The 24,719-nt window shown below is 38.0% G+C and overlaps 1 protein-coding gene across 1 annotated transcript in view; it reads right to left on the bottom strand.

The window, feature by feature from the left end:
• Nucleotides 1-24,719, bottom strand: part of CTNNA3 (catenin alpha 3) — a 1,725,716-nt gene that overhangs the window by 1,649,070 nt on the left and 51,927 nt on the right. The window contains exons 2-3 of the mRNA XM_057737480.1: nt 23,863-23,966; nt 1,332-1,524 (exon numbers count right to left, since the gene is read on the bottom strand). Coding sequence (XP_057593463.1) covers nt 1,332-1,524; nt 23,863-23,961 — 292 coding nt within the window. The 5' untranslated portion in view covers nt 23,962-23,966. The remainder of the gene's footprint in view (nt 1-1,331; nt 1,525-23,862; nt 23,967-24,719) is intronic.

Genomic DNA, 24,719 nt, shown 5'->3' with positions numbered 1-24,719 from the left:
AGATAGAATTTGTTGAACTTGGAGGCTAATTGGAAGAGAGGGTAGAAGAAAAGCAAAGAGTCTAACTGACTTGGTAACTAAGTGGATGATGGTACCAGAGCAGAGAAGACAGGAGAAAGAGTGGGTCTGAGGTGGTAAGGAGCAGGGAGGAATGATGAATTTATTTCAAATTATCTTAGGCATTATGTTTTGTGTATATTGTCCAAAGAATCCCTTTAATATACAAATCATATATAACATATATAACAAAAAACTCCCCTGTATTTGACCTAAAGTTTATTGTAGCTAGTATATTCATTTTGATTATTTAATTAGCAAAAATTTCCTGATTTTCTTAAAGTTATGTTTGGGACGGGGAGAGGGAAATATTTGAACACCCCTAGTCTCTTTTACAAAGCTAACAGGAAAATTTGCTTCCTTATTCTCTCAAAATAGTTCCTAGCAGCAAGCTGATATACAAAATCATTCCATTAACTAGAGAATATTGTGAAGTTCTTTATAAAATAGCCTGCAAATGAGACATTCATTATAATAAAACTGTTCAAGACAAAGGTGAAATATACACTTTTATTATGTAATTCTGTGTGTGTGGTTTGCTTTTTTTATTGGAGTGTAGTTGATTTACAATGTGTTAGTTTCAGGTGTTCAGCAAAGTGATTCAGTTATACATATACACATATTCATTCTTTTTTAGATTCTTTTCTCATATAGATTATCACAGAATATTGAGTAGAGTTCCCTATGCTATACAGTAGGATCTCACTGGTTATCTGTCTTACATGTAGTAGTGTGTGTATGTTTATCCCAAGTTCCTGATTTATCCCTCCCCTCTAAGTTTCCCCTCATTGTGTAATATTAACATAGAAGGAACGTGAGTTATACATAGCTTATGCAAAACAATTTTTATGTTTAGGAAATCTAAACCTCCAGAAAAATGAAAAATAAATAATGTACCTCTGAGGTGGCCAGGTCTGAAACTTCCATCTCCAACTATTTACAAGGTACTTTATAATTTGTTTATGTATGAGAAAATATGTCTTCAGCTTCATTAGCCATTTCTCATCTTATGACAAAAAGTATACATTTCTCTTTGTTTATTATGGATAAACTATGGCATGAGGGGAACTGAAGAACTAAAGGAATAACCAGGAGCGGGGCTCTGAGTCTTGGAGGTGCCTAATGAGCCACTCTGCCTCCCACAGCTAGCTCCTCAGAGCTCTGCAAGAGACTAATTAAACTCAAGTCAACTAAAATACAACACTCAAATCTAATTTGGTACCTAACATCCTAAGGAAATGCAGTTTTCTCCTGACCAGGACTAGAGTACTCACTTTCTTTGCGAACTTCCTCGAGTGCCCCAGTAAGCTCCTCCTTTAAAACTGTGGCTTCCTGAGCAATCTTCTCTCCTTTGTCTAATAAATTCCAAGTTGCTTCCTCCACAGAAGCTAGAAGGACTCTGGCTCTTTTTGAACGTCCTTTTTTTCTGTTGGAAGGATTCTGGGGACAATTTACAAGTGTAGTAACCTAAAATTGGAAAAACACAAGTCACTCATTAGACAAATTGTGAGAGGAACACAGTCCTGGTGATATAGCCCAGAACAAAAGGAAGTATTTCATAATAACATTATTCATTCCCAACATTCTGGTATGTTCCCGAAAGTCAAGTCAAGACACCAAGAGTAATACTATCATCAACCACAGAATTCCTAACTAAAGACAGAAGGAAGGAAGAAAGGAAGGAAGGAAGGAACATAGAGATTGAATCTCACCAAGTTTTACTCTTGGAACAATGCCAAATACAGTATATGCAACATACACAAATATATTACTTGATACATATATATCAAATGATTATTTATATCACTTTGCAGCCAGCAATCTATATAAAGTAGAAGGCAAAAATAATTATAATTAAGTCAGTAAGTATTAATCTATTTAGGTTAAGAATAGAGATTACTAATGGGGAGGGGGAGTGCAGAACCAGTCTGAAACATGTAAAACAGTGGTTACTTCAGGAAGACAAAACCCAAATCTTTACTATGACCTACATTCTGCCCCTTTGTAAACCCTGTGTGTGTGTGTGTGTGTGTGTGTGTGTGTGTGTGTGTGTTAACTCTTTTACCTGCCTCCTGCACTTCCCCCTTACTCAACTGGCCTCTCAAACAATAAGGTCCCCCTGAAGGTACCCTATCAAGAGGCCTTTCCTGACCACCCCAATCCCCAGCCTCTCCCACTCTGCCCCCACACTACACTTTGTAATTCTTCAGAACATTTATAGAGTGTGACATTTTTTATTTATTCATATATGTTTATTGCATCCTTCTAATACTAAAATGTAAACTCCATGAAAACAGGAAATGTGGGTTTTTCTCCATCACTCAGAACAATCACAAAGTAGTTATTCAATAAATGTTTCTTATATAAATGGCTTAATGAATGGGGCAGTTGAACAGAGAGACTTTTTAATGTCTATATTTTGAATTGTCTGAATATGTTAATAATGAACATGTATTACTTTCATAAATTTGTTTAAAATAAGAATAAACTCATGATAAAAGTATTGTTTGAAGATAGAAATTAAGCATATGTTTGGAAACAAAACCTTATACAAAATTACATTGTGAAAAATATCCATTTCTTAATTAAACCTTGGATCCCAATAACAAAATTCTGTTAACATTTTCATAAGCAAAGATGGAAGATCTCAGAGGAAGAAAAAGAAAAAAAACAAAAACAAAAAAACTTGTATCCAGTATTTAAAATAGAAGACATGAAACTCTTATTGAAAGATAGGCTGCTTCATGTCATCAAATAGCCAAGGCTTTTAACAATCATGCACCACATCTTTGACAACAGACTATACATAATCCTTGCTGTTCTGTAGCCCCTGGAGATTTTGCTTGTTTATTATTAATGGAACTTTAAATATTTGTTTATCTGGCTATCTGGACCCAGTTCTTAGCCAGGAAATGAGAAAGAACTTACAAGCTAAGGGGGAAACATGTGGATCAAAAGAGTTTTTGTCTGCCTTTCTATTCCCCTCACCATCCAATAGACCCTCTTCTTTATTCTAATTTGCTTTATTCCCATATTCACAACCCAAACTGGAGTTCCTTGTAGCAAGCCTTTATTTCCTTTCTTGGAAAATGAGAATAACCATATTATCCTATAAGATTTATGAAGTTTAAATAATGTAAAGTGTCTTTTAAGATGCAAACATGACACAAATATTTCATGGCATTTAATATGTGTTTTCTAGTCCATTCCCCATGGAATCTCTGTCAAAGACGTTCTCTCTGGTACTACCCATATCTTGCTCTTAGGGTCCCCTGTGCTAAATGTGATGAAGTCAATTAACAAAGCACATTCTATGTGTTTTACAAGCAGTCAATAGGGTCACATGTCTTTATCATGCATTATGTAAAGATAATAATGTCTGATTTATTACATGGGTTTTCACATATTCCAAAAGACAAATATCTCACTATTATCAGTCTAATTTATATATCAAGAGTTAAAAGACATTTGTCCAGGTTAAGACAAATAACAGCACCTTGTTTAAAACCTTTGTTTAAAATGAACAATAAGTATCATTGTCTAAAATGTTCCCTCAGAATTTAAGTGCCACAATTCATGATGCTTCCCACTGAACATTCCTCTATTATTGTTCAGATCCTCCAAGCGCCAAATGTTTGCCATAGAATAGGCTGAGCTTTGAAATTAAAATGAGCATTCCATAAATGCTTTGTTCCTTATAATAAATGCCAGAGAAGTAAGAAATGTGAAAAGAACATTGTGGAAGAACACTGTGCTTCTATCAAAAAAAAAAAAAATGCAATTGCAACTTGTTCAACTTTAACCTAAGTTTTCTTTTTAAATACCCCAATATACAACATTTATTTAATACTGATTAAACTAAAGTCATGATGCTTTCAATGATTCATTTTGTTTCAGAAAATAAATATGGCTTGGTAAGCCTGTAGGGAAAAAAAAAAAAGCTAAAACTTTTTTTTACCCCAAATCACCTCTGAGGATCTAACCAACTCCCAGAAGTGACTGTGACTCCTGAAAGTAGATGATCCTCACCAAAGGTTGGAGGGTGCGTATGTAATTTGGAAAAGTCTCCTATCTCTTCAAGGAATACCAGCAAACAGTAAAATTAGCTGTGAAGTTATTCTGTAAAATAATTCCTGTTTGTTTTTCAGTACAAAATCAGTTATATTTTTACAAGGAACACAAAAACTTTAGTTGGAATTTATAGCAAAGATTATTCTAATATAGGGTCCAAGCCCAGATACTGTTAACCTTTCTTTTTATCACAACTCACCCCTTTCCCTCTTTATCAGACCTTAGGGGGTTCCTCTCATACGGAAAATCTCTGACTTCAGGTGTGCAGCTCTTAAAGAACTTGGGTTTATTCACTTTTCTTCAGTCTATAAATCCATGTTAGGCTACAGACACATCTTTATCATAGATACAGAATGAGCTCCCCACTGAAGTGGTCCCAAATTAGAGACTCTGAGTAATACAAAAAGAAGAAATTCCCTACTTTATTCATTCTGCACATGTGTAATTCCATAAAATTAGGTGTATTTTAATGGCATGTAATATTTATATACTGAAGTTTAGAGTAACAAAAAATAAAAGGGTTTTCTAATCTTTCCTAATTCAAGTGTGCTTCCCTAGATGCTTCAAAGATACTGAAAATTAAATTGATATGCTTAGGGAACCAAGTCATCAACTGCCACTGTATAGACCAACACTAGTGCACAACAGGAACACTGCAGAATATGGTGTGTTACATTAGTGCAGCAATTGCTTTAGTATCTCAGATGCTAGCATTGCAGCAAGTCTTCTCTAATGCCAACTTGGGTAACACAATTCATATTCCATAACCATGTTCTTTCCTAATCTAATTTTTTTAAATTTTACTATCACTGTAATATAAAAAGGCCATGTTAACAACCATCTTTTTTCTTGCTTATTAGATAAAACACTTTGAATTTTAACCTTTCTCTAATAGCTCACAGGAGCCTTCAGGGTACTTTTGCTTCCTTAAGTTAATTTCAATGTGTGAAATAAGAAATAAGACATTTAAGCCATGTTAACCAGCTAAAAACTTCAAACAGGATTATGAAAGAAATTAGAAGGGTAGGAAGAAAATTGTCTGTGGAATTATAAAACAAGTGACTTTCTAAAGTAAAAGATATCATCCAGCCTTGGGGAGAGGGTGTCCCTTCTTCAAGTCATTGATAATTTCAGCTGTTCCTTACTTCCTACAAAAGCAACTTTTACTGTGTTAACAAAAGTACTGGGAAAGATTAAACTGTTGAGAACTCAGAAAATACAAATCTTTCTATTAACATTCAGCACTCCCTCAAAACCAAACACAATCTTCTTTTATTTTCCTTTAAGCCAATAAACATTTACTGAGCACATATTATGTTCAAAACAATATCCCAGCCATTTAGAAAATAAAGATAAGGAAGCTTCCGTACGGTGATGAGAAAGATACACAACTAGGTGCAATATAAAAGGCAGAATAACTGCTTAAGTAAAAAGAAAGTGCTGAAGAGACTACAAACATTCACAAGGATTAAGTAGAGCTTCCAAAAAGAGCCGTTAAAGACAGATCATTTTCTGGCAGGAGAGATAGTAGAGAAGGAGAGCCAGGTGAAGGGAACCATGTGCAAAGGGGCAGAGATGAAAATTATTTTTGTCTGAGAGTATCAGATAGTCAAGTTTGGCAGACTGTGGGGTAAAAACAGGAAAGAGGGTCAGAAATAAGGCTAGGAATCAGGTTGTAGCTTAAATACAAAAAGTGTTGAAAGTCAAGAAAAGAGTTAATATTCAATTCAATAGGCAAGAGACACTTCACACAGCATACTCAAAGTGGAAGCCTTCTTCCACCAACCTGCCTTTCCTCCATCTGTATTTCTTACCTCAGGCACTGACACCTCTAGCCTAAGGCAGAAACCCAGAGGTCATCTGGGCAATTCCCTCTCTCTCATCCTCCTCTCCAGGTTCCATACATTGCCTCTTTAAAAGCTTTCATTTGTCACGACCCCCTCTCCAGCCCAGGGCCATTGTTTCCCGTAGCTGCTCTCTAGATTACTGCCCTACCCTGCACGCCCTCCAAGTTATCCTCCATGACACAGAAACAGGGCCTCCATCTCAGCCCTATCCTCCACTCTGTCACTAGGAAAAGTATATGCATTGATTCTGGTCCTCAACATGTCTCCACACCCATCCCACACCTCCATTAGAGCCATCTCTCTACAAGATAAATGTGACACATTTGCACCTGCTTAAAACCCCCCAATAACTCCCTGATGCCTATTAAATAAAGTTCAAAGCATGGTTTAAATAAAGTCTAAAGTATGATTTATGAGGCAATTTATTATCTCATTTCTGACTAAATTTTCACTCTCAGCTTCCATTCATGGAGTTTGACAACAAACTACTTGTTAGGCCCAGAATGGGAAATGTTTGGTATCCTTGACCTAGAACAACTCCCTCCTTCACATAGCCCCTTGTATATACCTCTCATACCACTCATTATAGTGTTTTGCAGTTAGCTGTTAACATACTGCCTCCCCAGCTATACCAGGAACCTGATAAGGGAAGGGGCCATGATTGACTCATCCTGAAAATCCAGAGCTAGTGTACACTAAATAATAAATAAATGGTGACTGACAATGAAAAAATGAATGAAATGCTAGATTTTAAAACCCTTACAAATGGGACTTCCTAGGTGGTGCAGTGGTTAAGAATCCGCCTGCCAAAGCAGGGGATATGGGTTCAAGCCCAGCCCCAGGAAGATCCCACATGCCATGAAGTAACTAAGCCCGTGTGCCACAACTATTGAGCCTGTGCTCTAGGCCCGTGAGCCACAACTATTGAGCCCATGTGCTGCAACTACTGAAGCCCACGCGCCTAGAGCTCTGCAACAAGAGAAGCCACCACAGTGAGGAGCCCACATACCACAATGAAGAGTAGCCCTCATTCACAGCAACTAGAGAAAGCCCATGTGCAGCAACAAAGACCCAACACAGCCAACAAAAAAATCCAATAAGTAAATAAATTCATTTAAAAAAAAGAAAAACCCTTATAAATGACACAAAAGTATAAAACAATCATCTTTTCAAATATAATTTAGGGTTTTGTTTGTTTGTTAGATTAACAACCACTGCTAACTAGAGCTATTATTTGGAGCAATTAAACAGTGATAACAAAGCACATGTAGATGTCTCTCCAATTCCACCAGCCCTCTGGGCCACAAAGAAGGCCTAACAGAGAAAAGAGATTTACATGTCAAACATATAAACAGCTGTAGCTAAACGTACACTTATTCCTGGGAAAGTACACTTATTCCTGGGAAAAAAATATAAACTTAAACACATCTAGGAAAAGATCGCCGCTGAGACTAATATCAAATATTAGTTTCTTCCGGTTTTTACTTAGCTACTTACAACCCAAAATCAAACAAACAAAAAAAACCAAGTTTGGACTCCACCATTCGTTTATTCAACAAATATTGATGGTGCACCTGTACTGCCAGGAGGATATGGCAGTGAGCCTCATTCTACCAAGGGGAGACAGAGAATAAACAAACACACAAATAATTGTATAGCACAGCAGTGGTTATTGACATGTGCTATGAAGAAAGTAAATAAAGTTATGGAAATAGATAAGAGACGGGTAGGGCCTAGTATAGATTTGGATCAGAGAAGGCCTATCTGATAAGATAATAAGGACCACAAGTAAGTAGAGAAGTAAGACATTTGAATATCTGTGGGGAAAATATTCCAAACAGATGAAACAGCAGTGCAAAGTTTCCAAAATCGATTTTGGATTGGTGTGTTCCAAAAACATCAGGAAGGCTAGTGCACCTCCTTCAGAAGGAGGATAGAGCATAAGAGGTGAGATCAGGCTGGCATGTAGGCACCAAATTGTAAATCACCACCAACATTCTCAATTCAATTTTTGTGATTGGGAGCTACTGAAGATTTTAGAATAGGGAAGTAGCATGATCTGAAATGTGTAGGATCATTCTGGCTGCTTTGAGAGAACAGACTGGAGATTGGGCAGGGATTGGGCAGAGGAGGGAGGAATGAAAGAAGAAAATCAAGTTAGGAGCCTGTTGCAGTAGCCCAAGTGGAGACCACACTGGCTTATTCCAGGAAACAGTGGGGGAGTTGTTGAGAAGTGGCAGAATTCTGGTAATTCTGAAGTGAGTAAACAGGGTTTGCTCATAGATTGTACAAAGGTTATGAAAGAAACAGGGGGGTCAAGGATAATTCTATGGCTCATGGCCTGAGCAGCTAGGTGTAGAGATAATGTAACTTAAAAAGAAATGAGTAGGAATGGGAATCAAGAGTTGAGCTTAGGCATTTTAAGTTTGCCTATTAGAGTTGCTAAGCTGGAGACTAGTATACAATTCCAGAGTTGAGAGAGGTAAGGGCTGGAGATACATTACTTACAACTATATTTTCATTTTAATTATTCACATATCAATAGTTTTGCTTGTCTTACTAAAAATTTCAAAGATATTTGAGAACATTATTTGTTTTCCAAAGTCATGAGACTAGATGAGATCTCCTAAAAACAAACTATAGCTAGAGAAGTTATAGGACTGAGTTTTGGGTACTCCCAACATTTAGAGGTAATTATTTTTCAGGAAACCCAACCATGAACCCTATTAATCCCAGGATATGTGGCTTTGCAATTTTAAATGTAACTATTTAGAAAAACGTTTTGTTTCATACAGAGCAATAATTCAGAGACAAATTCAGCCTTCAGTAAAAAATGTAATGTTAATTTTAGTCTCCTTCTCTCCAAACAAATGTTTCTAAAAATGAGAAAAATTATCAATATATTGAATTAAGCAAACTAAGGAGAAATTATATTCATGTTGCTGTTTACACCTAAATCAAACATTAATCATTCTGGTGAATCAGTAACCAATAGTTTTAGTAGAAATGATTTAAAGAAATGCTGAGCAAGATAAAGCAAAAGGATAATTCTTTCCATCAGTAACCACTGACTGCTTGAAGGAAATAAAATAAGTGAAAAATCCAATCAGGCCAAAGCTGGCCTTAAAATTAAAAGTGGTTTCCATATGATCCAGTAATCCCACTCCTAGGCATATACCCAAAGAAAACCATAATCCCAAAAGAAACTTGTACCATAATGTTTATTGCAGCACTCTTTACAATAGCCAGGACATGGAAGCAACCTAAATGCCCATCAACAAATGAATGGATACAGAAAATGTGGCATATATATACAATGGAATATTACTCAGCTATAAAAAGGGATGAGATGGAGCTATATGTCATGAGGTGGATAGAACTACAATCTGTCATACATAGTGAAGTAAGTCAGAAAGAGAAGGACAAATATTGTATGCTAACTCACATATACGGAATCTAAAAATGGTACTGATGAACTCAGTGACAAGAACAAGGACGCAGATACAGAGAATGGACTGGAGAACTCGAGGTATGGGAGGGGGCGGGGGGTAAAGGGGAAACTGAGAAGAAGCGAGAGAGTAGCACAGACATATATATACTACCAACTGTAAAATAGTCAGTGGGAAGTTGTTGTATAACAAAGGGAGTCCAACTCGAGGATGGAAGATGCCTTAGAGGACTGGGGCAGGGAGGGTGGGGGGGACTCGAGGGGGGGGCATCAAGGAAGGGAGGGAATATGGGGATATGTGTATAAAAACAGTTGATTGAACCTGGTGTACCCCCCAAAAAAAAATATATATATATATCTTGTTCCCTGTCAATAAATAAATAAATAAATAAATAAATAATCTGTTGTAATGAAAAAAAAAAAAATTAAAAGTGGTTTGACCTCATATGTTGTAAATATTTCAGGCATGTTCCCTTGGTCAATCCAGCCCAGCACTCCATTTCCAGCAGTGACTGATGTGGGGTCATTATGACCCCTAATTCTGTGTTCTAGCTTCGATTAATATTCATTTATAACCCCATCAACCATAACACTGAATAAACTATGCCACTATGCTTTGCCAACACAAGCTTATGAAGCTTTATCTGAATTTTACTCCTACTATCTGTTGCCGGATTCCTTTTTGCCATTTACTCTAGGCCATCAAATGTACTCCTATTCTCACACAAAACTCCTTTTTATCAAAGATGTTCAGGGAAAAATATACAAAACCACTCACTTCATGCATCAATAAGAGACAACAAACATTAAGCAAGAAGGACCAAAGGAGTTAGTGATTAAGTTTGTAGAGCTCTACAGTCAAGATTTTATGGCAACACAACATGGTTTGAATATAACCCATAAGCAACTGAAATGTTGATGCTCATACAGATGGCCAACAAACACATGAAAAATACTCAATGTCAGTAATCATTAGGGAAATGCAAATCAAAACCACAGGGACATATCACCTCACACTGGTCAGAATGGCCATCATCAAAAAATCTAGAAACAATAAATGCTGGAGAGGGTGTGGAGAAAAGGGAACTCTCCTGCACTGTTGTGGGAATATAAGTTGGTACAGCCACTATGGAAAACAGTTTGGAGGTTCCTTAAAAAACTAAAAATGGAACTATCATATGACCCAGCAATCCCACTCCTGGGCATATACCCAGAGAAAACCATAATCCAAAAAGAAACATGTACCATAATGTTCATTGCAGCACTATTTACAATAGCCAGGACATGGAAGCAACCGAAATGCCCATCAACAGATGAATGGATAAAGAAGATGTGGCACATATATACGATGGAATATTACTCAGCTATAAAAAAGAATGAAATGGAGCTATATGTAATGAGGTGGATGGATCTAGAATCTGTCGAACAAAGTGAAGTCAGAAAGAGACAAACAAATACCGTATGCTAACGCACATACATGGAATCTAGAAAAATGGTACTAATGAACCTAGCGACAGGGCAGGAATAAAGATGCAAACATAGAGAACAGACTTGCGGACACGGGGGAGGGGTACGGGAGGAAGGGGAAGCTGGGATGAAGTGAGAGAGTAGCACTGACATATATACACTACTAAATGTAAAACAGATGGCTAGTGGGAGGCAGCTGCATAGCACAGAGAGATCAACTCGATGCTTGGTGATGACCTACGGGGTGGAATAGGGAGGGTGGGAGGGAGGCTCAAGAGGGAGGGGATATGGGGATATATGTATAAAAACAGCTGATTCACTTTGTTGTACAGCAGAAGGTGGCACAACATTGTAAAGCAATTATACTCCAATAAAGATCTAAAGAAAAAAAAATGTTGATGCTCAGTTTAAAATTGATTAGGTTGGTACTTCCCTAGTGGCACGGTGGTTAAGAATCCACCTGCCAATGCAGGTTCTATCCCTGGTCCAGGAAGATCCCACATGCCTAGGAGCAACTAAGCCCATGTGCCACAACTACTGAGCCCACGTACTGCAACTACTAAAGCCCACACACCTAGAGCCTGTGCTCCACAACAACAGAAGCCACCGCAATGAGAAGCCCGTACACCACAACAAAGAGTAGCCCCCACTCACCACAACTAGAGAAAGCCTGCACACAGCAACAAAGACCCAACGCAGCTAAAAAAAAATATTTTTAATAAAAAAAATAAAATAAAATTGATTAGGTCAGGTCCACCTCATTTCTCAGGATTGTCTCTATGTTGAGAAAGCCATTTTTGCCTCTTTTTTTCATAAAAATTAAATATCAGTCACCAATCTTGAACCCTTTTGCCCAGTGCTTGATTTAGATGTCTTAAAGTTCCTTCTTCAAAACATCAGGATATTTCCATATGCCCTTAATGCTAAAATACCATCAATTATAACATATACCATCAATTTAACCACTTCTTTTCAGAATACAAGTGTGGATAATATTTTGTCAGTAATGAACCTGCCAAATCCAAGGCTGAGCCATAAGGCCTATTATCCCAGGGAAGGAGAGAGTAGAGAGGAAAAAAGGTACCATCTTTAAGTTTCCAAGCTCACTTTCTTGTGGTCTTAAGCAAAAGTAGTTGTGAAAGCCATTAGAGGAAGAGAAAATTATTTTCTAAATTTTTTAACTCCCATTAGCAAAAGCTAGATCTGACATACTAGAGAACTGATAGACTCTATAAAACATAGAGTCATACCAAAAAGATCTGGTGAGGTAGGAAAAAGAAGTAGGGAAGCTCTCCATAACTAGCCTCAAGAGACTATTGGAAGAAGGAGCTCACAGGTTAGAAAGACAAGCTAAATACCTTTCCTCATTTCCCCTCTCTGAACTCACCCAGACTGAGGAGCTGTGTTAGCATGATTGAGGGGAAACACTGAAAGCAGAGGGACTTTGGCTCTATTTATCTTTGGAACTCTGGAAGAAAACTACCTTAGAAGCTTCCCTGAACAAACCTTGGGGTGGCCATAGTGTAATTTTGGCATCACAGTGTAAATAGACAAGAGGAAAGCCAGCTTAGCTTTCCTAAGCCACTCTTCATTCCCATGATGTATGAATAAGACCCAGACCATCCCAGATATCCTGAAGGACAATCAAAGTGTGACTGTATTGAAGACTGGTGGGCCTTCCCTGAGCCCACCATGGTGAGGACCAATGTAATCCTGCAGCAGAGGCTGAGAGGTAGACAGATAATGCCAGACACTCAATGGAGGATGTAGCTGGGACTTAGGGGGTCTGAGGCACCATCAAAGAGGCCAAGGTGAGGTTAAGGAATCCTTGGAGAACCATGGACCCTAACCGAGCTGAAAGCAGTCCACAAATTTTATCAGCTACAGACCACATCAGAAAATGCACAGAGGTGCCCAGAGGACAGTTATGCATGGTACTGGTCACCCCTCGAAAGTCACCAGTCAGGAGAGTATCCCAGACCAGCCACTCTGCAGCAACAGGCATTAAGTGTCCAAAGGTTACCACATGGATCCAAAGGCCCCATCTCCCATCCCCATGAGGTCACATAAACAACACCCCCCACCCCAACCACACATTTCTGATCATTTTATCCAAAGAACATGAGTAGTTACCACAAATGATGATTTATATTGCTGAATCACATCAGTTTGCCAATATTATTGTCTGAAATATAAGGCCAATTCAACTGAATTGGCCCCATCCAATTCAGATTAGAGGATTCACCCCAGTCTCCAGGGAGTGGGAATTTATGAGGAATATCAAATCACTTATGAAAGACAGAAGAGCTCAAGGGTACTGTGGATAAATTTGTGATCCCCCTACAAGTATAAAAAAGGAAAACTACTTTAAATGCTCATATCCATTCTACAATGCATCCTAATTTCAGAAATGTTAAAAATGTGAGGTGGAGAATGCGGAAAAATATGTCTAAATTGAAGAACTGCAGTATCTTGCAAGTCAGGATTGGGAATGCAAATTGTTTTCTAAAAGAAAAAACTCATATGAAAATCACAAACCACATTTGTTAAACCTTAATTTGTAGAGCATTCAGTACTGTAATAATATATATGCATATATATATATATATACAGTTAACCCTTAAACGATATGGGTTTGAACTGTAAGAGTCCACTTATACATGGATTTGTTTCAATAGTAAATACTACAGTACAGCACCATCTGAGGTTGGTTGAAGCCATAGATGTGGATACTGAGGAACCTCAGATGCAGAGAGCCAATTGTAAATTACATGCAGATTTTCAATTGTACAGAGGGTCTGCACCCCTAACCCCCACATTGTTTAACGGTCAACTGTATATCCAAACTCAGCTATAACAAGGTTAAGCAACTTTCCCAGAGATAAAAAAATTATGCCTAGATTATAATAAACTGTGTTCCAGTTTCAAACATCCTAAAGGAGAAGCACTAGCTTTTGAAAATCTCATTTCTCAGGCCATGCTTCCTAGCATCCCAAAGCCATTTCTGGGTAGAACAGAATCACTTGGCATGAGACTAACCACAGGCTTGGAGAGGAGAGGGAGTGGGGGTGGCTACGCCGAAGTCAAAGTGTGTAAGAGACATATCTTCTTCAAAAGAAATGCACTGGTCACACAATAAAACAATCACTCTTGGGAATCCCCTTCAAGGACTCGGTTGCAGAGCAAAGATATGTGTATCAGTTTGGAAATTCCTGGTGACTTCACCACTTAAGCACCAGCAGGTAGCTAAAGATATAGGGCAGTGGTTTTCAGCTCTGGCTACCCAAGGTTGCAATTTAAACGTTGAAATTTACAATCTTCTACACCAGCTTCTCAAACTTTAAAGTGATACAAATCACCTGGGATCTTATTACACCATAGATTTTGATTTAGTGGACCTGGGCAGGATTCTGCAATTTTTAGGGGTTCCCAAATCAGCCTGATGCTGGCAGTCCATGGACAACACTTTGGTGGCAGCAAGGTTTACTATAGTTACTGTACAATAGAATCACCAGGGAAGCTTTCAAAAATACCGTTAATGGGGTCCTACTCCAGAGATTATGATTTGATTGGCTTTAGCTATAGCCTGGGGGTATCAGGATATTTAAAAGTTCCTCAAGTGATGTCCTTTTGCAGCTAAGATTGAGAAGCACTGGTACAAGTAATTGTAAATGTAAACTTCTTCGTATGATATAAACCACATTGTAATTTAAGACTTGTACATTATGAATCTCTTTCCTCATTTCCACTTCCTGTACCTCAAGCTGAGTCCACCAAAACAAAGCATGCCAAGGGTACTCAAAATCCTAGAGTCCACCATAACCTAATCTATACATACATCCATAATGCTATCTAGCAACGGATTGCTGGGTAAAAGACAGCTGCAGAATGTGGATCCAAGACCTCTCAGCTGCAGTAGTTTTCCAAGAGCTGCTACTAATAGCACTACTGGGACCTAGGAAAACTAACTGAGCATATTACAAACAGAGCTGAGGAAGGAGGTTACAGGCTCCCCCACCCCCACCCCACCCCACCCCGGGGAATTCCTTATAAATTCATTCTGACGGACACTACCCAACCCCATTAAAAAGACAAAGGGGCACCATTCTGGGGCAAGACTTGCTCCAGGAGGCAGAACCATGCTCACCACTGGCTGATATAATTGCCAGCATAGCAGTTCTCATATTGTAATCAGCTGGGAGCTTTTAAAATTACTGCCTGGTCCTACTCCCAAAGATTCTGATTTAATTGGTTTCCTTTGTGGCCTGGCCATTGGGATTTTTAAAAGCTCCCCCAGGTGAATTTAATGTGCAGCCAGGGTTAAAAACCACTGGGCTAACAGGATCTCAACAGTAAGAGTAATTTTCTGAGTTGCCTAGTTAGCACTCTTCCCCTAAATGAGGCTTTTGTGTCTCTCACAGAGAGCCTAGCCACAAACCACTCCATCATAATTTATCTCACAAGGGCTCTCAACTGTATGTGGAATATTGCCCATTTCCTACCCCTCCTTAACCAGTGTGAGTGCAGAGTATTTCCATGAGAAAATGGTCGGTCTAGAGCAGGGGTCTGCAAATTAAGTACCAAGAGCCAAATCTTGCTGCTTGCCTGCTTCTGTAAATAAAGTTTTATTGGAACACAGTCACATCCATTTGTTTATATATTGTCTATGGCTGCTTTCAAATTACAACAGCAGAGTAGTTACAACAGAGACCCTATGGCCATTGTCGGGCTGCACCTCACAGGCCTGCAAGCCTTGTAGTTGCCCAGCCTCGAGACTGAAGAAAGAGCCTGGACAGCCTCTCTATCACCCTCACGATAAGATAAGCAGAAACAGCGTAAGGGGACAGCAACTGCAGGCTTCGCAGAAGGGGTCTAAGATGAAAACACATCTTAAGGAAATCACAACAGGGACCACGCCTTCCCTTTGCTTTGAATGTAACTTGAGTTCCACGTCTCATGGGACATGGTGATAGGAGGCAGCTGGATTCCAAAAGTTAAGCTGACTTTGGTTTTCCATAAATGGACAAGAGTGAAAGATCCTTGTGTCCTGGAGTCAAGGAGGTTGCAGCCATTCCAAAGACATCCATGTGGGAATGATTTTTATCTCTACTTCTTTGGTCTGGGTCACAGTTTTGTTGATTTCTGTCAGTTCAGTAAACACTGAGCACTTATTATGCTCCAAATATGGCAACAGATACTGGGAGAATAAAGATGAATATTAACTAGGGGCCCTGCCCTTGCAGTGTTAAAAAAAAAAAAAAAAGAGAGACTACAGACAGTGACAGAGACATCAATAGCTTATTGGTCAGAGAGATCTTACACAAAGGGTCCTGGAGCGACACCCCACCACTTACAGCAGACAGCAAGCAGGACATGGAAGCAGTCTTCACTACTAGGGGGAGAAGGAGGCCACCATTTATAGGGGGGAACTGATGTCAGGTGAGATTCTCAATTAACAAGGACTAATTAAGCCCTATAGTTAAGAGGATTGGATAGTCATGGGAGTGAAGCAGGGACTGGTCAAGCAGGCGGATCTACAGAGAACAAGAGAACAGCCATCTTGAATGGCCTAACCACACAGCTGTCGAAGCTGAAAACATTTACTATCTGGACCTGGGCACAGAAAAAGTTTGCCAACCACTGGTCTACAATCATGGAGTTATCAAGTTGCAGCAATATTTTCTGGGACAAGCTGAGTGTTCTACAATAGACCAGGGGATTCTATAAAGGGTAGAATCACACCACAAGCAGTGAAAATGTTCACATCTGGGGGCATATGAACTCTTCTATCCTTTCAGCCAGGTAAACCACAATTGCTCCCATCAATCTAGCATTTTCCACTAAAATGGCAAGTGTATCTGGACTTAGTCTGTAATACCTGATTGCCTGGAGAATCAGTTTATAAGAGAAAGATCTTATTCCACAGCTAAGCTAGAAGTGGATATCTGTGGGATCAATCTGAATTTGTGGAGGAAATGATTGAAAGAAAAAGTACTAACAGAAGTGAAGTGGATCAGGTGATCAGAGAACCCAGAACAACAAGGCAACAACATTGAAGTAAGTAGGAAAAAAATCAGTCTGAAAGAATAAAAGGTCTAGGAAGCAAGCTGAAAAGAGGTGAAGCATGTTCAGAGACTGACATCTGCCCACAGTTAATTTCAAAGCTACCAGGTTCTGGTGGTGGGGTCATCCCTTGCATGTTCACCACGCACACTCCCATGGGACTTGTGCTATTTTAATCAAATAGCTGCTAGTTTTTCTCATCCTTATTTTAATTTAAGAAGTGGCTTCCTTTTTCTCAACTATTTGTTTCTCAAGGAATACTATAGCCTAACAACTTTCCCATGGGAGCAATTTTCCCGCAGTAAAAGAATGCAGAAATTTAAGAATTCACTTTATTAGAATCAACTCAACTATACTGAATCACCTTAAACTTTAAAACATTAAAGAGGCAGAATTAAGTTTATGTCTTCATCCTACTATAAAAAATAACATCTTTATACTTATTAAGCCTTAGACACATAAGTATTTAAAAGACATTTAATTTACAACTTTCAAGGTTACTTGTTAAGGTTATAGTCAAAACTCCAAAACTTTTATTTGCTTATAAAGTAATCTATAAGAATACTAAATGTGTGCAGACTAGTCTTTGAGATTTTCTTGGAACCTTTAAGATTAATTCTGACAAATTCTATTGATAGAATAATCAGCAAGGATGAAAAAAAAAAGCAGCTTGGAGATAAAACCAAGGACATATAAGTAAATGGCATCCTGCTCATTCAAAATGACCTATAAAAATAACAGAAAACAACCACAAACAAATGAAAATTGAATTCTTTTCTGAAAGGAACAAAGGAAATTATGCTCTAGGAGGCTAAAAAGCCAAAGCAGGTCCTCTCCCTGCTACCTGGAAGTCAATCAGATCTCTCTGTAGAATAGTAGAAATGAACGCTTTGGGCAATGAGGAATCTACTTTTTTCCCTTGGCTAAAAGAGAGGAGAAAGAAATTATGCTGAGAGTCAGGTATGGCAGAGAGGTTCTGCCTAGGAGTAAGGGAAGAAAGAAAAACATGGTGCTCAGAGGAGTAAGGATTAACAATTTACCATCCCGACACTTGGACAAGGAGGAGAGAGATTAGGGGAAAAGCCAAAAGGGGTTGTTCTCATAAGGAATTTTATGCGATTCTAGGCACATGATTCATTAGGGCCCATATGACAGAGTGAAGGACAGTTAGGAAGCGAGGTATTAGCCCCTCTGCTGAAGGAGCTCAATGCCATTCTGCCACCTTGAGGATCAGAAGCTTTAGAGGCACTGGGACCTTGGCATGTCCATTTCCAGTCTTAAAATGGGCATCATCGGCAGTTACCTTCCACATATCAATAAGATGAAACCAGGCAAAATGGAAAAACATAGTGGCTAGACTGGTTTGGAGCAGTGGTGAGTCAAACCTCAGAGACTCCAAAAACTGGAGATGAAGAGCGGAAGAGAAGATGTGCAGGAAAATCTCCATTCTAACATAAGTGAGGACAATTACAAGAACCCTAGACTGCTGCTACTAATGGAACATCTTTTGAACTTTCAGCCACTGATGAGGAGGTAGGCCAGGGAATCATGTGACATAAGGAAAACAAGCATCAGGCCTACACAGCCCATGCTCAAGGAAACTGGAAACTGTGAGGCCCCAAAGAGCCTAGAGTATTATTCTGAGACTAGTTTGTGGTTTGGAAATTGGGAGGCTCCATTAAAACCATGGTAACTAGGTAATCTTAATTGTCCCTCAACAGCAGGAGTTTGTGGATCCAAACTTGAAAACTGCTCCAACAGAATTCTTCTTAATGTCTCTATTTCTTTCTGTCTTTCAGCTTTGCACATGATATAACTGTTTAATGCTACGTAACTGCTTAACTCTCCCCAAAGTCAATTCCGCAAAGAGAGGATGGCAAAAGGACCAATTCATCATCATCCCCCAGAGGCCGAGCTCTCATGCCAGATTGCCTCACAGGCTTCTTGCCAACCTATACTCATCAGTAAGTCAGCTGCCCATCCTGATAAAATCACCTGCAATCATGGTGGGAAGGTGACTAATCATCAGATGCAGACTTAACAAAAAGAGGAACCCCTAAAAAGGAAGCAATGGAAAGATAATAGTTTTTAGGGCTGTTCACAAATATTCCCATTCTCCTGGGCACAGGGCAAGATCACACATCTAGCATCCCCAATGACCACATGACTTGCTTTGACAAAAGCAATGTGAATGGAACTGACATATGTCACATTCAGGTGGACATTTTAGTATCCCTTGCATGATTCATAATGTCCTCTTTCCCTGTTGTAACCATAGTGGAAATAAATATTGAGATGGAATCTACATTAGCCTGGGTCCCTGAGTGCCTGTATTAAAGCAGCAAACTCACATTAAACATGTAGCTTGAGCAGGAAATAAACTTTTGTTAAGCCTCAGAGATTTGGGGTTGTCTTATCATGGTATAGCCTAGCTTATGCTGACTGATAAAAAGTTGAGCAGATATTCTTAAACTTGACCCAATGAGTATTATAGAGCATGTAAAAACCATCCCTAAGGGACTCCCAGAAATAGACGTGAAACACTTTTGAAGTCAAAACTGCAAAAAGGCTAAGAGGTCCTACAAGAGTTAGAGGTGAGAGCCAGAGGAATAATGTTTATTACTATTGATCTAACTCTATATTTACCACTTGAAAACATGGGACATATTTACATCCGAAAATATATTTGAATCTTTGCCCCCCAAAGGGGGTATCTTTTATCTTCATAGGAGATAACATTATAAGGAGCTTGTTATTATTCTTAAGATTTTAAATTAATTCTTCTAGCTCACATTTGACATGAATTTGACACATAGCAAATTATATTTTGTGGCAAATAAGATTATAGACAGTTCCATTATGTAACGACTGTAGCATGATTTAGCAGTTTATATCTCCTTCAGAGAGTATACAACATAGAGATGTAAATTCTTTTAATCGCAATTCTGCATAAATAGACTTCCTGTACTGCATTGCCAAACTTGGATCTTGAAAGTGATAAAGTGCAGATGCCTACAGTTGCAATCATAAAAATGTAATTGCTGAGAAAAAAATTATTTCTGATCCACTGGAGGAATTTATTACAGAAGGATGCAACTGTGTAAGTTATCACACAGAGAAAATGAAAGTAAATGATTGAAATATATCCCTGGCTGAACATCCCTGCAAAATGACCTAGTGATTTACCTGTGCCCAAGAGAAAAAAAAAATAGATTAAAGATAAATTAAGTTTGGTGGAGAAGACTAGTAACTATAAAAAGAGCAGAATAAAGATTTATGAATAAATGAATTTAGCAGTCAGAGTGACATAATAGTACCTATGACCAATTACTCCAAAAATTAAAATGTAATTTTGACTTTGAGTTATATACAGAGATGGTAAGTAATTTCTGTGGAACCTTGAAAAGCAAAGGAATACAACATGAAGATAAATAATGATGAAAGGTGAGAATTTTTTAATGGGGTTACTAAATTGATAATCTTATCTGGTGGCATTAACTTAAAGACCATTAAATTCTTTTGGAATATTTTCCACTATAATCAGAGACTATATTACATGCTTAAAATAAACTATGTAACTATTTCAAATTAAACAGTTTGAAAAAAGGAATATGATAAGATATTTAGTATGATGCTATTCTAGGAAAAAAACCTTTAACATAATTTAATGGAATTTTTTACTTGACAGGTAATATGTGATCAAAATGAAAGATACAAGAAGGTTGTGCATCAAATCCAAAAAGGTTAGCTATTTCAAATTAATAACTCTTTGGAATGTACTGGTTTTTTATAGGGAGAATCCCATTATAAATGAAAATCAAGAGCTCATACAAATAATTTTGTTGTACAAAAATTCTCCTTTATGAGATAGTTCCTGAACATAGTAAATAGTCTATAAATTATTAATATTTTTAATTTCACTTTACTTGAGTACTACTAAGATCTAGAAACTTTTCTTCTGACCTACTGGTGAAGTGGTATACCAAACTGCCTTGAAGATAAAATTAGCAATTACACTTTCATGTAACTGAGAACTATCTGGCATATAATAAGTACTAATTTCCCTTCCCCGACTCATCTACTTGCAGATCATGAAAGTCTGAATCTAGGCATCACATTAAAAGCCCTCTAAAACTAGCATAATCACATTTTTCAAAAGAGTTAAATTTCTTCCAATCAAATAAAATTACTTCAGGTCATTTTCACCCTTCTGATTTTCTGGGGTGAATTCAATAAATGTTTATAGATTGAATAGTTTTTAAACATGCCAGAAAAATACACATAAATTGTGAACAGCATACTCTTTAATGTGAATTTACCTAGAATACTTTCCATTGACTGCTATATCAAGGTACTTGAATAAAGCAAAACATCTCTTGATTTCATCTAGAATATGAAAAGCAGTTTCTCCGCAATGATACTTTCTCTGCTCACAAGAAATATGTCAGCAGCCTTTGTGATTAACAACTCTTAAGGCCAACTCTAACGTTGCATTGTCATAGGACAAATGAGGGTTACACAGTGGCATTAGCGTACTTGCCTTTACCAGCCATTTCCAAAATGAAGGCCATTTCTCCACCTCACCCCCAGTAATTGCACTGGAACAAAATCTGAAATGACTTGTGAGAATCTGTTTAAAACCTTCTCCAAAAAACTTGGTAATATATATGAAAAATCATAAGAATTCTCTTATCTTGGCCACTTTTTTTTTCAATGTTTTTTTTTAATGGTTTTTTTTTTTGTTTGTTTTTAATTTATCTATTTATTTTATTTACTTATTGGCTGTGTTGGGTCTTCGTTGCTGCACACGGGCTTTCTCTAGTTGCGGAGAGTGGGGGGCTACTCTTCACTGTGGTGCACGGGCTCCTCATTGTAGTGGCTTCTCTTGTTGTGGAGCACGGGCTCTAGGTGCGTGGGCTTCAATAGTCGCGGTACACGGGCTCAGTAGTTGTGGCTCATGGGCTCTAGAGCACAGGCTCAATAGTTGTAGCACATGGGCTTAGTTGCTCCATGGCATGTGGAATCTTCCCAGATCAGGGCTCGAACCCATGTCCCCTGCATTGGCAGGCAGATTCTTAACCACTGCGCCACCTAGGCAGTCCTTGGCCACTTACTTTTACATTTAGTAACTAATTCTAAGGAAACAATTTGCACTGATGACAAAAATTTATGTACAAAGATGTTCAGAAGAGCATTATTTATAATAGTAAAAAACAGAAACAACACAAATGTCCAAAAATGAGAGGCTACTTTGAAAAAAAGGATGGTGCAGCCATATGAAGGATAATTAAACAACAGTTTTGTTAATTCATGCTTACAAAGAATGAGGAAACTATTAAAATATTTTAAGCGGAAGAGTGAGACAAAAGCTACATATACATTACCATCTCCACCTTGTTCATACATATTCTTTATATATTTAAGATATGTCTGCATTCTTTAATATTATAAAATACTAAGAAGATAATAAAAATCACCCATAATTTTACTATGCTGGAAGTAAATGCATCACAATATTGTTTACCTCTTAGTGGTAAAATTGTATTTTTTTTATTTTCTGGTGTTTTGTTGGGGTTTTGTTTTGTTTCGTTTTGTTTAGCTTTTCCAATTTTTTCAGTGAACTCTATTAGCAAAACAATGAACATTTTTTTGTTTGTTTCTTTTTAACATGAGACCATTCTGTGGGTGGATAAGACAGGGACTTCAATGGAGTCTCAGAATCATTTACTATTAATTTCATACCAGATATTAGTGACTTTTAGACTGCCAAAGTTCATGATTAAGCTATCATCAGTGAGGCACATGCTTTAAATTGTCTTTCCAGTCGGAGATATCGACTGTGCTAAGTAAAAATGTGTACAAAGCCTATTCTCAGAGCTACTCCACCCCCCACCATCTACCTCACAAAGAAGACAAGCAGAAGATTTTTAAATTGTCAGAGGTAAGGTTAGTGTTGCTTCTCACTTAAGAAACCCTTGAGTACTTCAAGGCCTTAGAAAAAGGGACAGTTTGTCTTAGGAGGTATGATGTAAGGTAGGCCTTACAAAATAAATAAGTCAGAGAAACATTATGCATATTATCACTTTATGAAAGACTTTATCACAGAATTCCTTAAATATCTGCTTTCCTCATACACTTTGGTATTTTAAAAATAATTTCCTATTTGACATACGAGGCACCATATGCTTTGGGGCAAGTCACTGAAATTCTCTAGGCTGTTTCCTCATCTATGTAATAAGGATGGTTTTATAAATTTATTTATTTTATTGGCTTTGTTGGGTCTTTTTTGCTGTGCATGGGCTTTCTTTTTTTAGTTGTGGTGAGCCGGGAGCTACTCTTCGTTGTGGTGTGCAGGCTCCTCATTGCCATGGCTTCTCTTGTTGTGGAGCATGGGCTCTAGGCACGTGGGCTTCAGTTGTTGCAGCACATGGGCTCAATAGTTGTGGCTCACGGGCTCTAAAGCGCAGGCTCAACAGTTGTGGCGCATGGGCTTAGTTGCTCTGCAGCATGTGGGATTTTCCTGGAGCAGGGATTGAACCCGTGTCCCCTGCATTGGCAGGCGGATTCTCAACCACTGCACCACCTAGGAAGCCCAAGATGGTTTCAACCATACTGCATGCCTCGCTCAGTTTTCATCACCACCAAACAAGATAATTTACATAAAGGACTTCGAAAACTGTATATGCATATTATTACTCTGTTGCTTTTAAAAGAGAATCTACGGAGGAACTTGAAGAATTTTATCATTATTATTACTAAATACATACTTTTGTATATTTTGAAGGACAATTTTAGACACTATATTCATTCTATAAAAATCAAATCTTTCCTTTGTTCATTATCTATTTTTCCTATGATTTTTAGTTCTTTTGCAGATACCATACATTGTAATTTCCATGGTATTAATACCTGGATTATGAGAGGCTCCAGTAGCTTCTCTACAGTGAATGTTTGGACCTGCAGATCCTGAGGATTGATATTCAGTGTGATTGGTGTTTCAGCTGACATGTTGCCTGTGTACAAAAACAAAAAGACACATTAATAAAGAAAAATACTTTCTAAAGGAAAGCCCTAATGAAAATCATAGTGTACGTGAGATTAGTATTCAAGCACCTCCTCCTGCTATCAGTTGTAGCCCTCAGAGGACCAGGGTGCCAAGTCCACCAACAGAGAAACAAGATACTCCCCAACTGTTCTCTGAGATCATGCTTCTGGGCTTAGGTCCTCTAACAAATTAATCTATGCTAGTATGTTTGTGACCAAAATAATAACCCAGCCAAGGTGAGTTTGCATTTGATCAAGAGTCTTAAGTGAAAAAGAATGGCTGAGTTGGTGAGACATATGTTACAGCAAGCAAGTGCTTTGACTTCTATGAAATCATAGCACTGAGGCAGCCAGAGCCCATATTTTGCCTATTGTTAATGACAATTCAGATGAGGAATCGGGTAGGACTTTAGAAGACATGTGCTACGTCTCTATTTGGGGAATTGTTGAGGGTTTTGATTTGGAGGAGACAATTGGGGGCAACTTATTTTCCTGTACAGAGAAGAGACTAATATAAATTGGCATAGTTATTACAGAAAGAAAGACAAACCTGAGAAGACATTGATATTCGGGCAAGACAAAATAAGAAAAAAACTGCAAGCCATTCTTTAAGACATTAAAACTAAAGTTAATATCTTAAAGAAAGTCGATTCAGTGAGATTTTTGCATAAGAATAAATATATATCAAATTACCATATGTGGAATTTCATAACATATTCAAA

The sequence above is a fragment of the Hippopotamus amphibius genome, chromosome 5 (assembly GCF_030028045.1).
Source record: "Hippopotamus amphibius kiboko isolate mHipAmp2 chromosome 5, mHipAmp2.hap2, whole genome shotgun sequence".
Taxonomy (NCBI): Eukaryota; Metazoa; Chordata; class Mammalia; order Artiodactyla; family Hippopotamidae; genus Hippopotamus; species Hippopotamus amphibius.
This window is presented reverse-complemented; position numbering and strand designations above follow the sequence as displayed.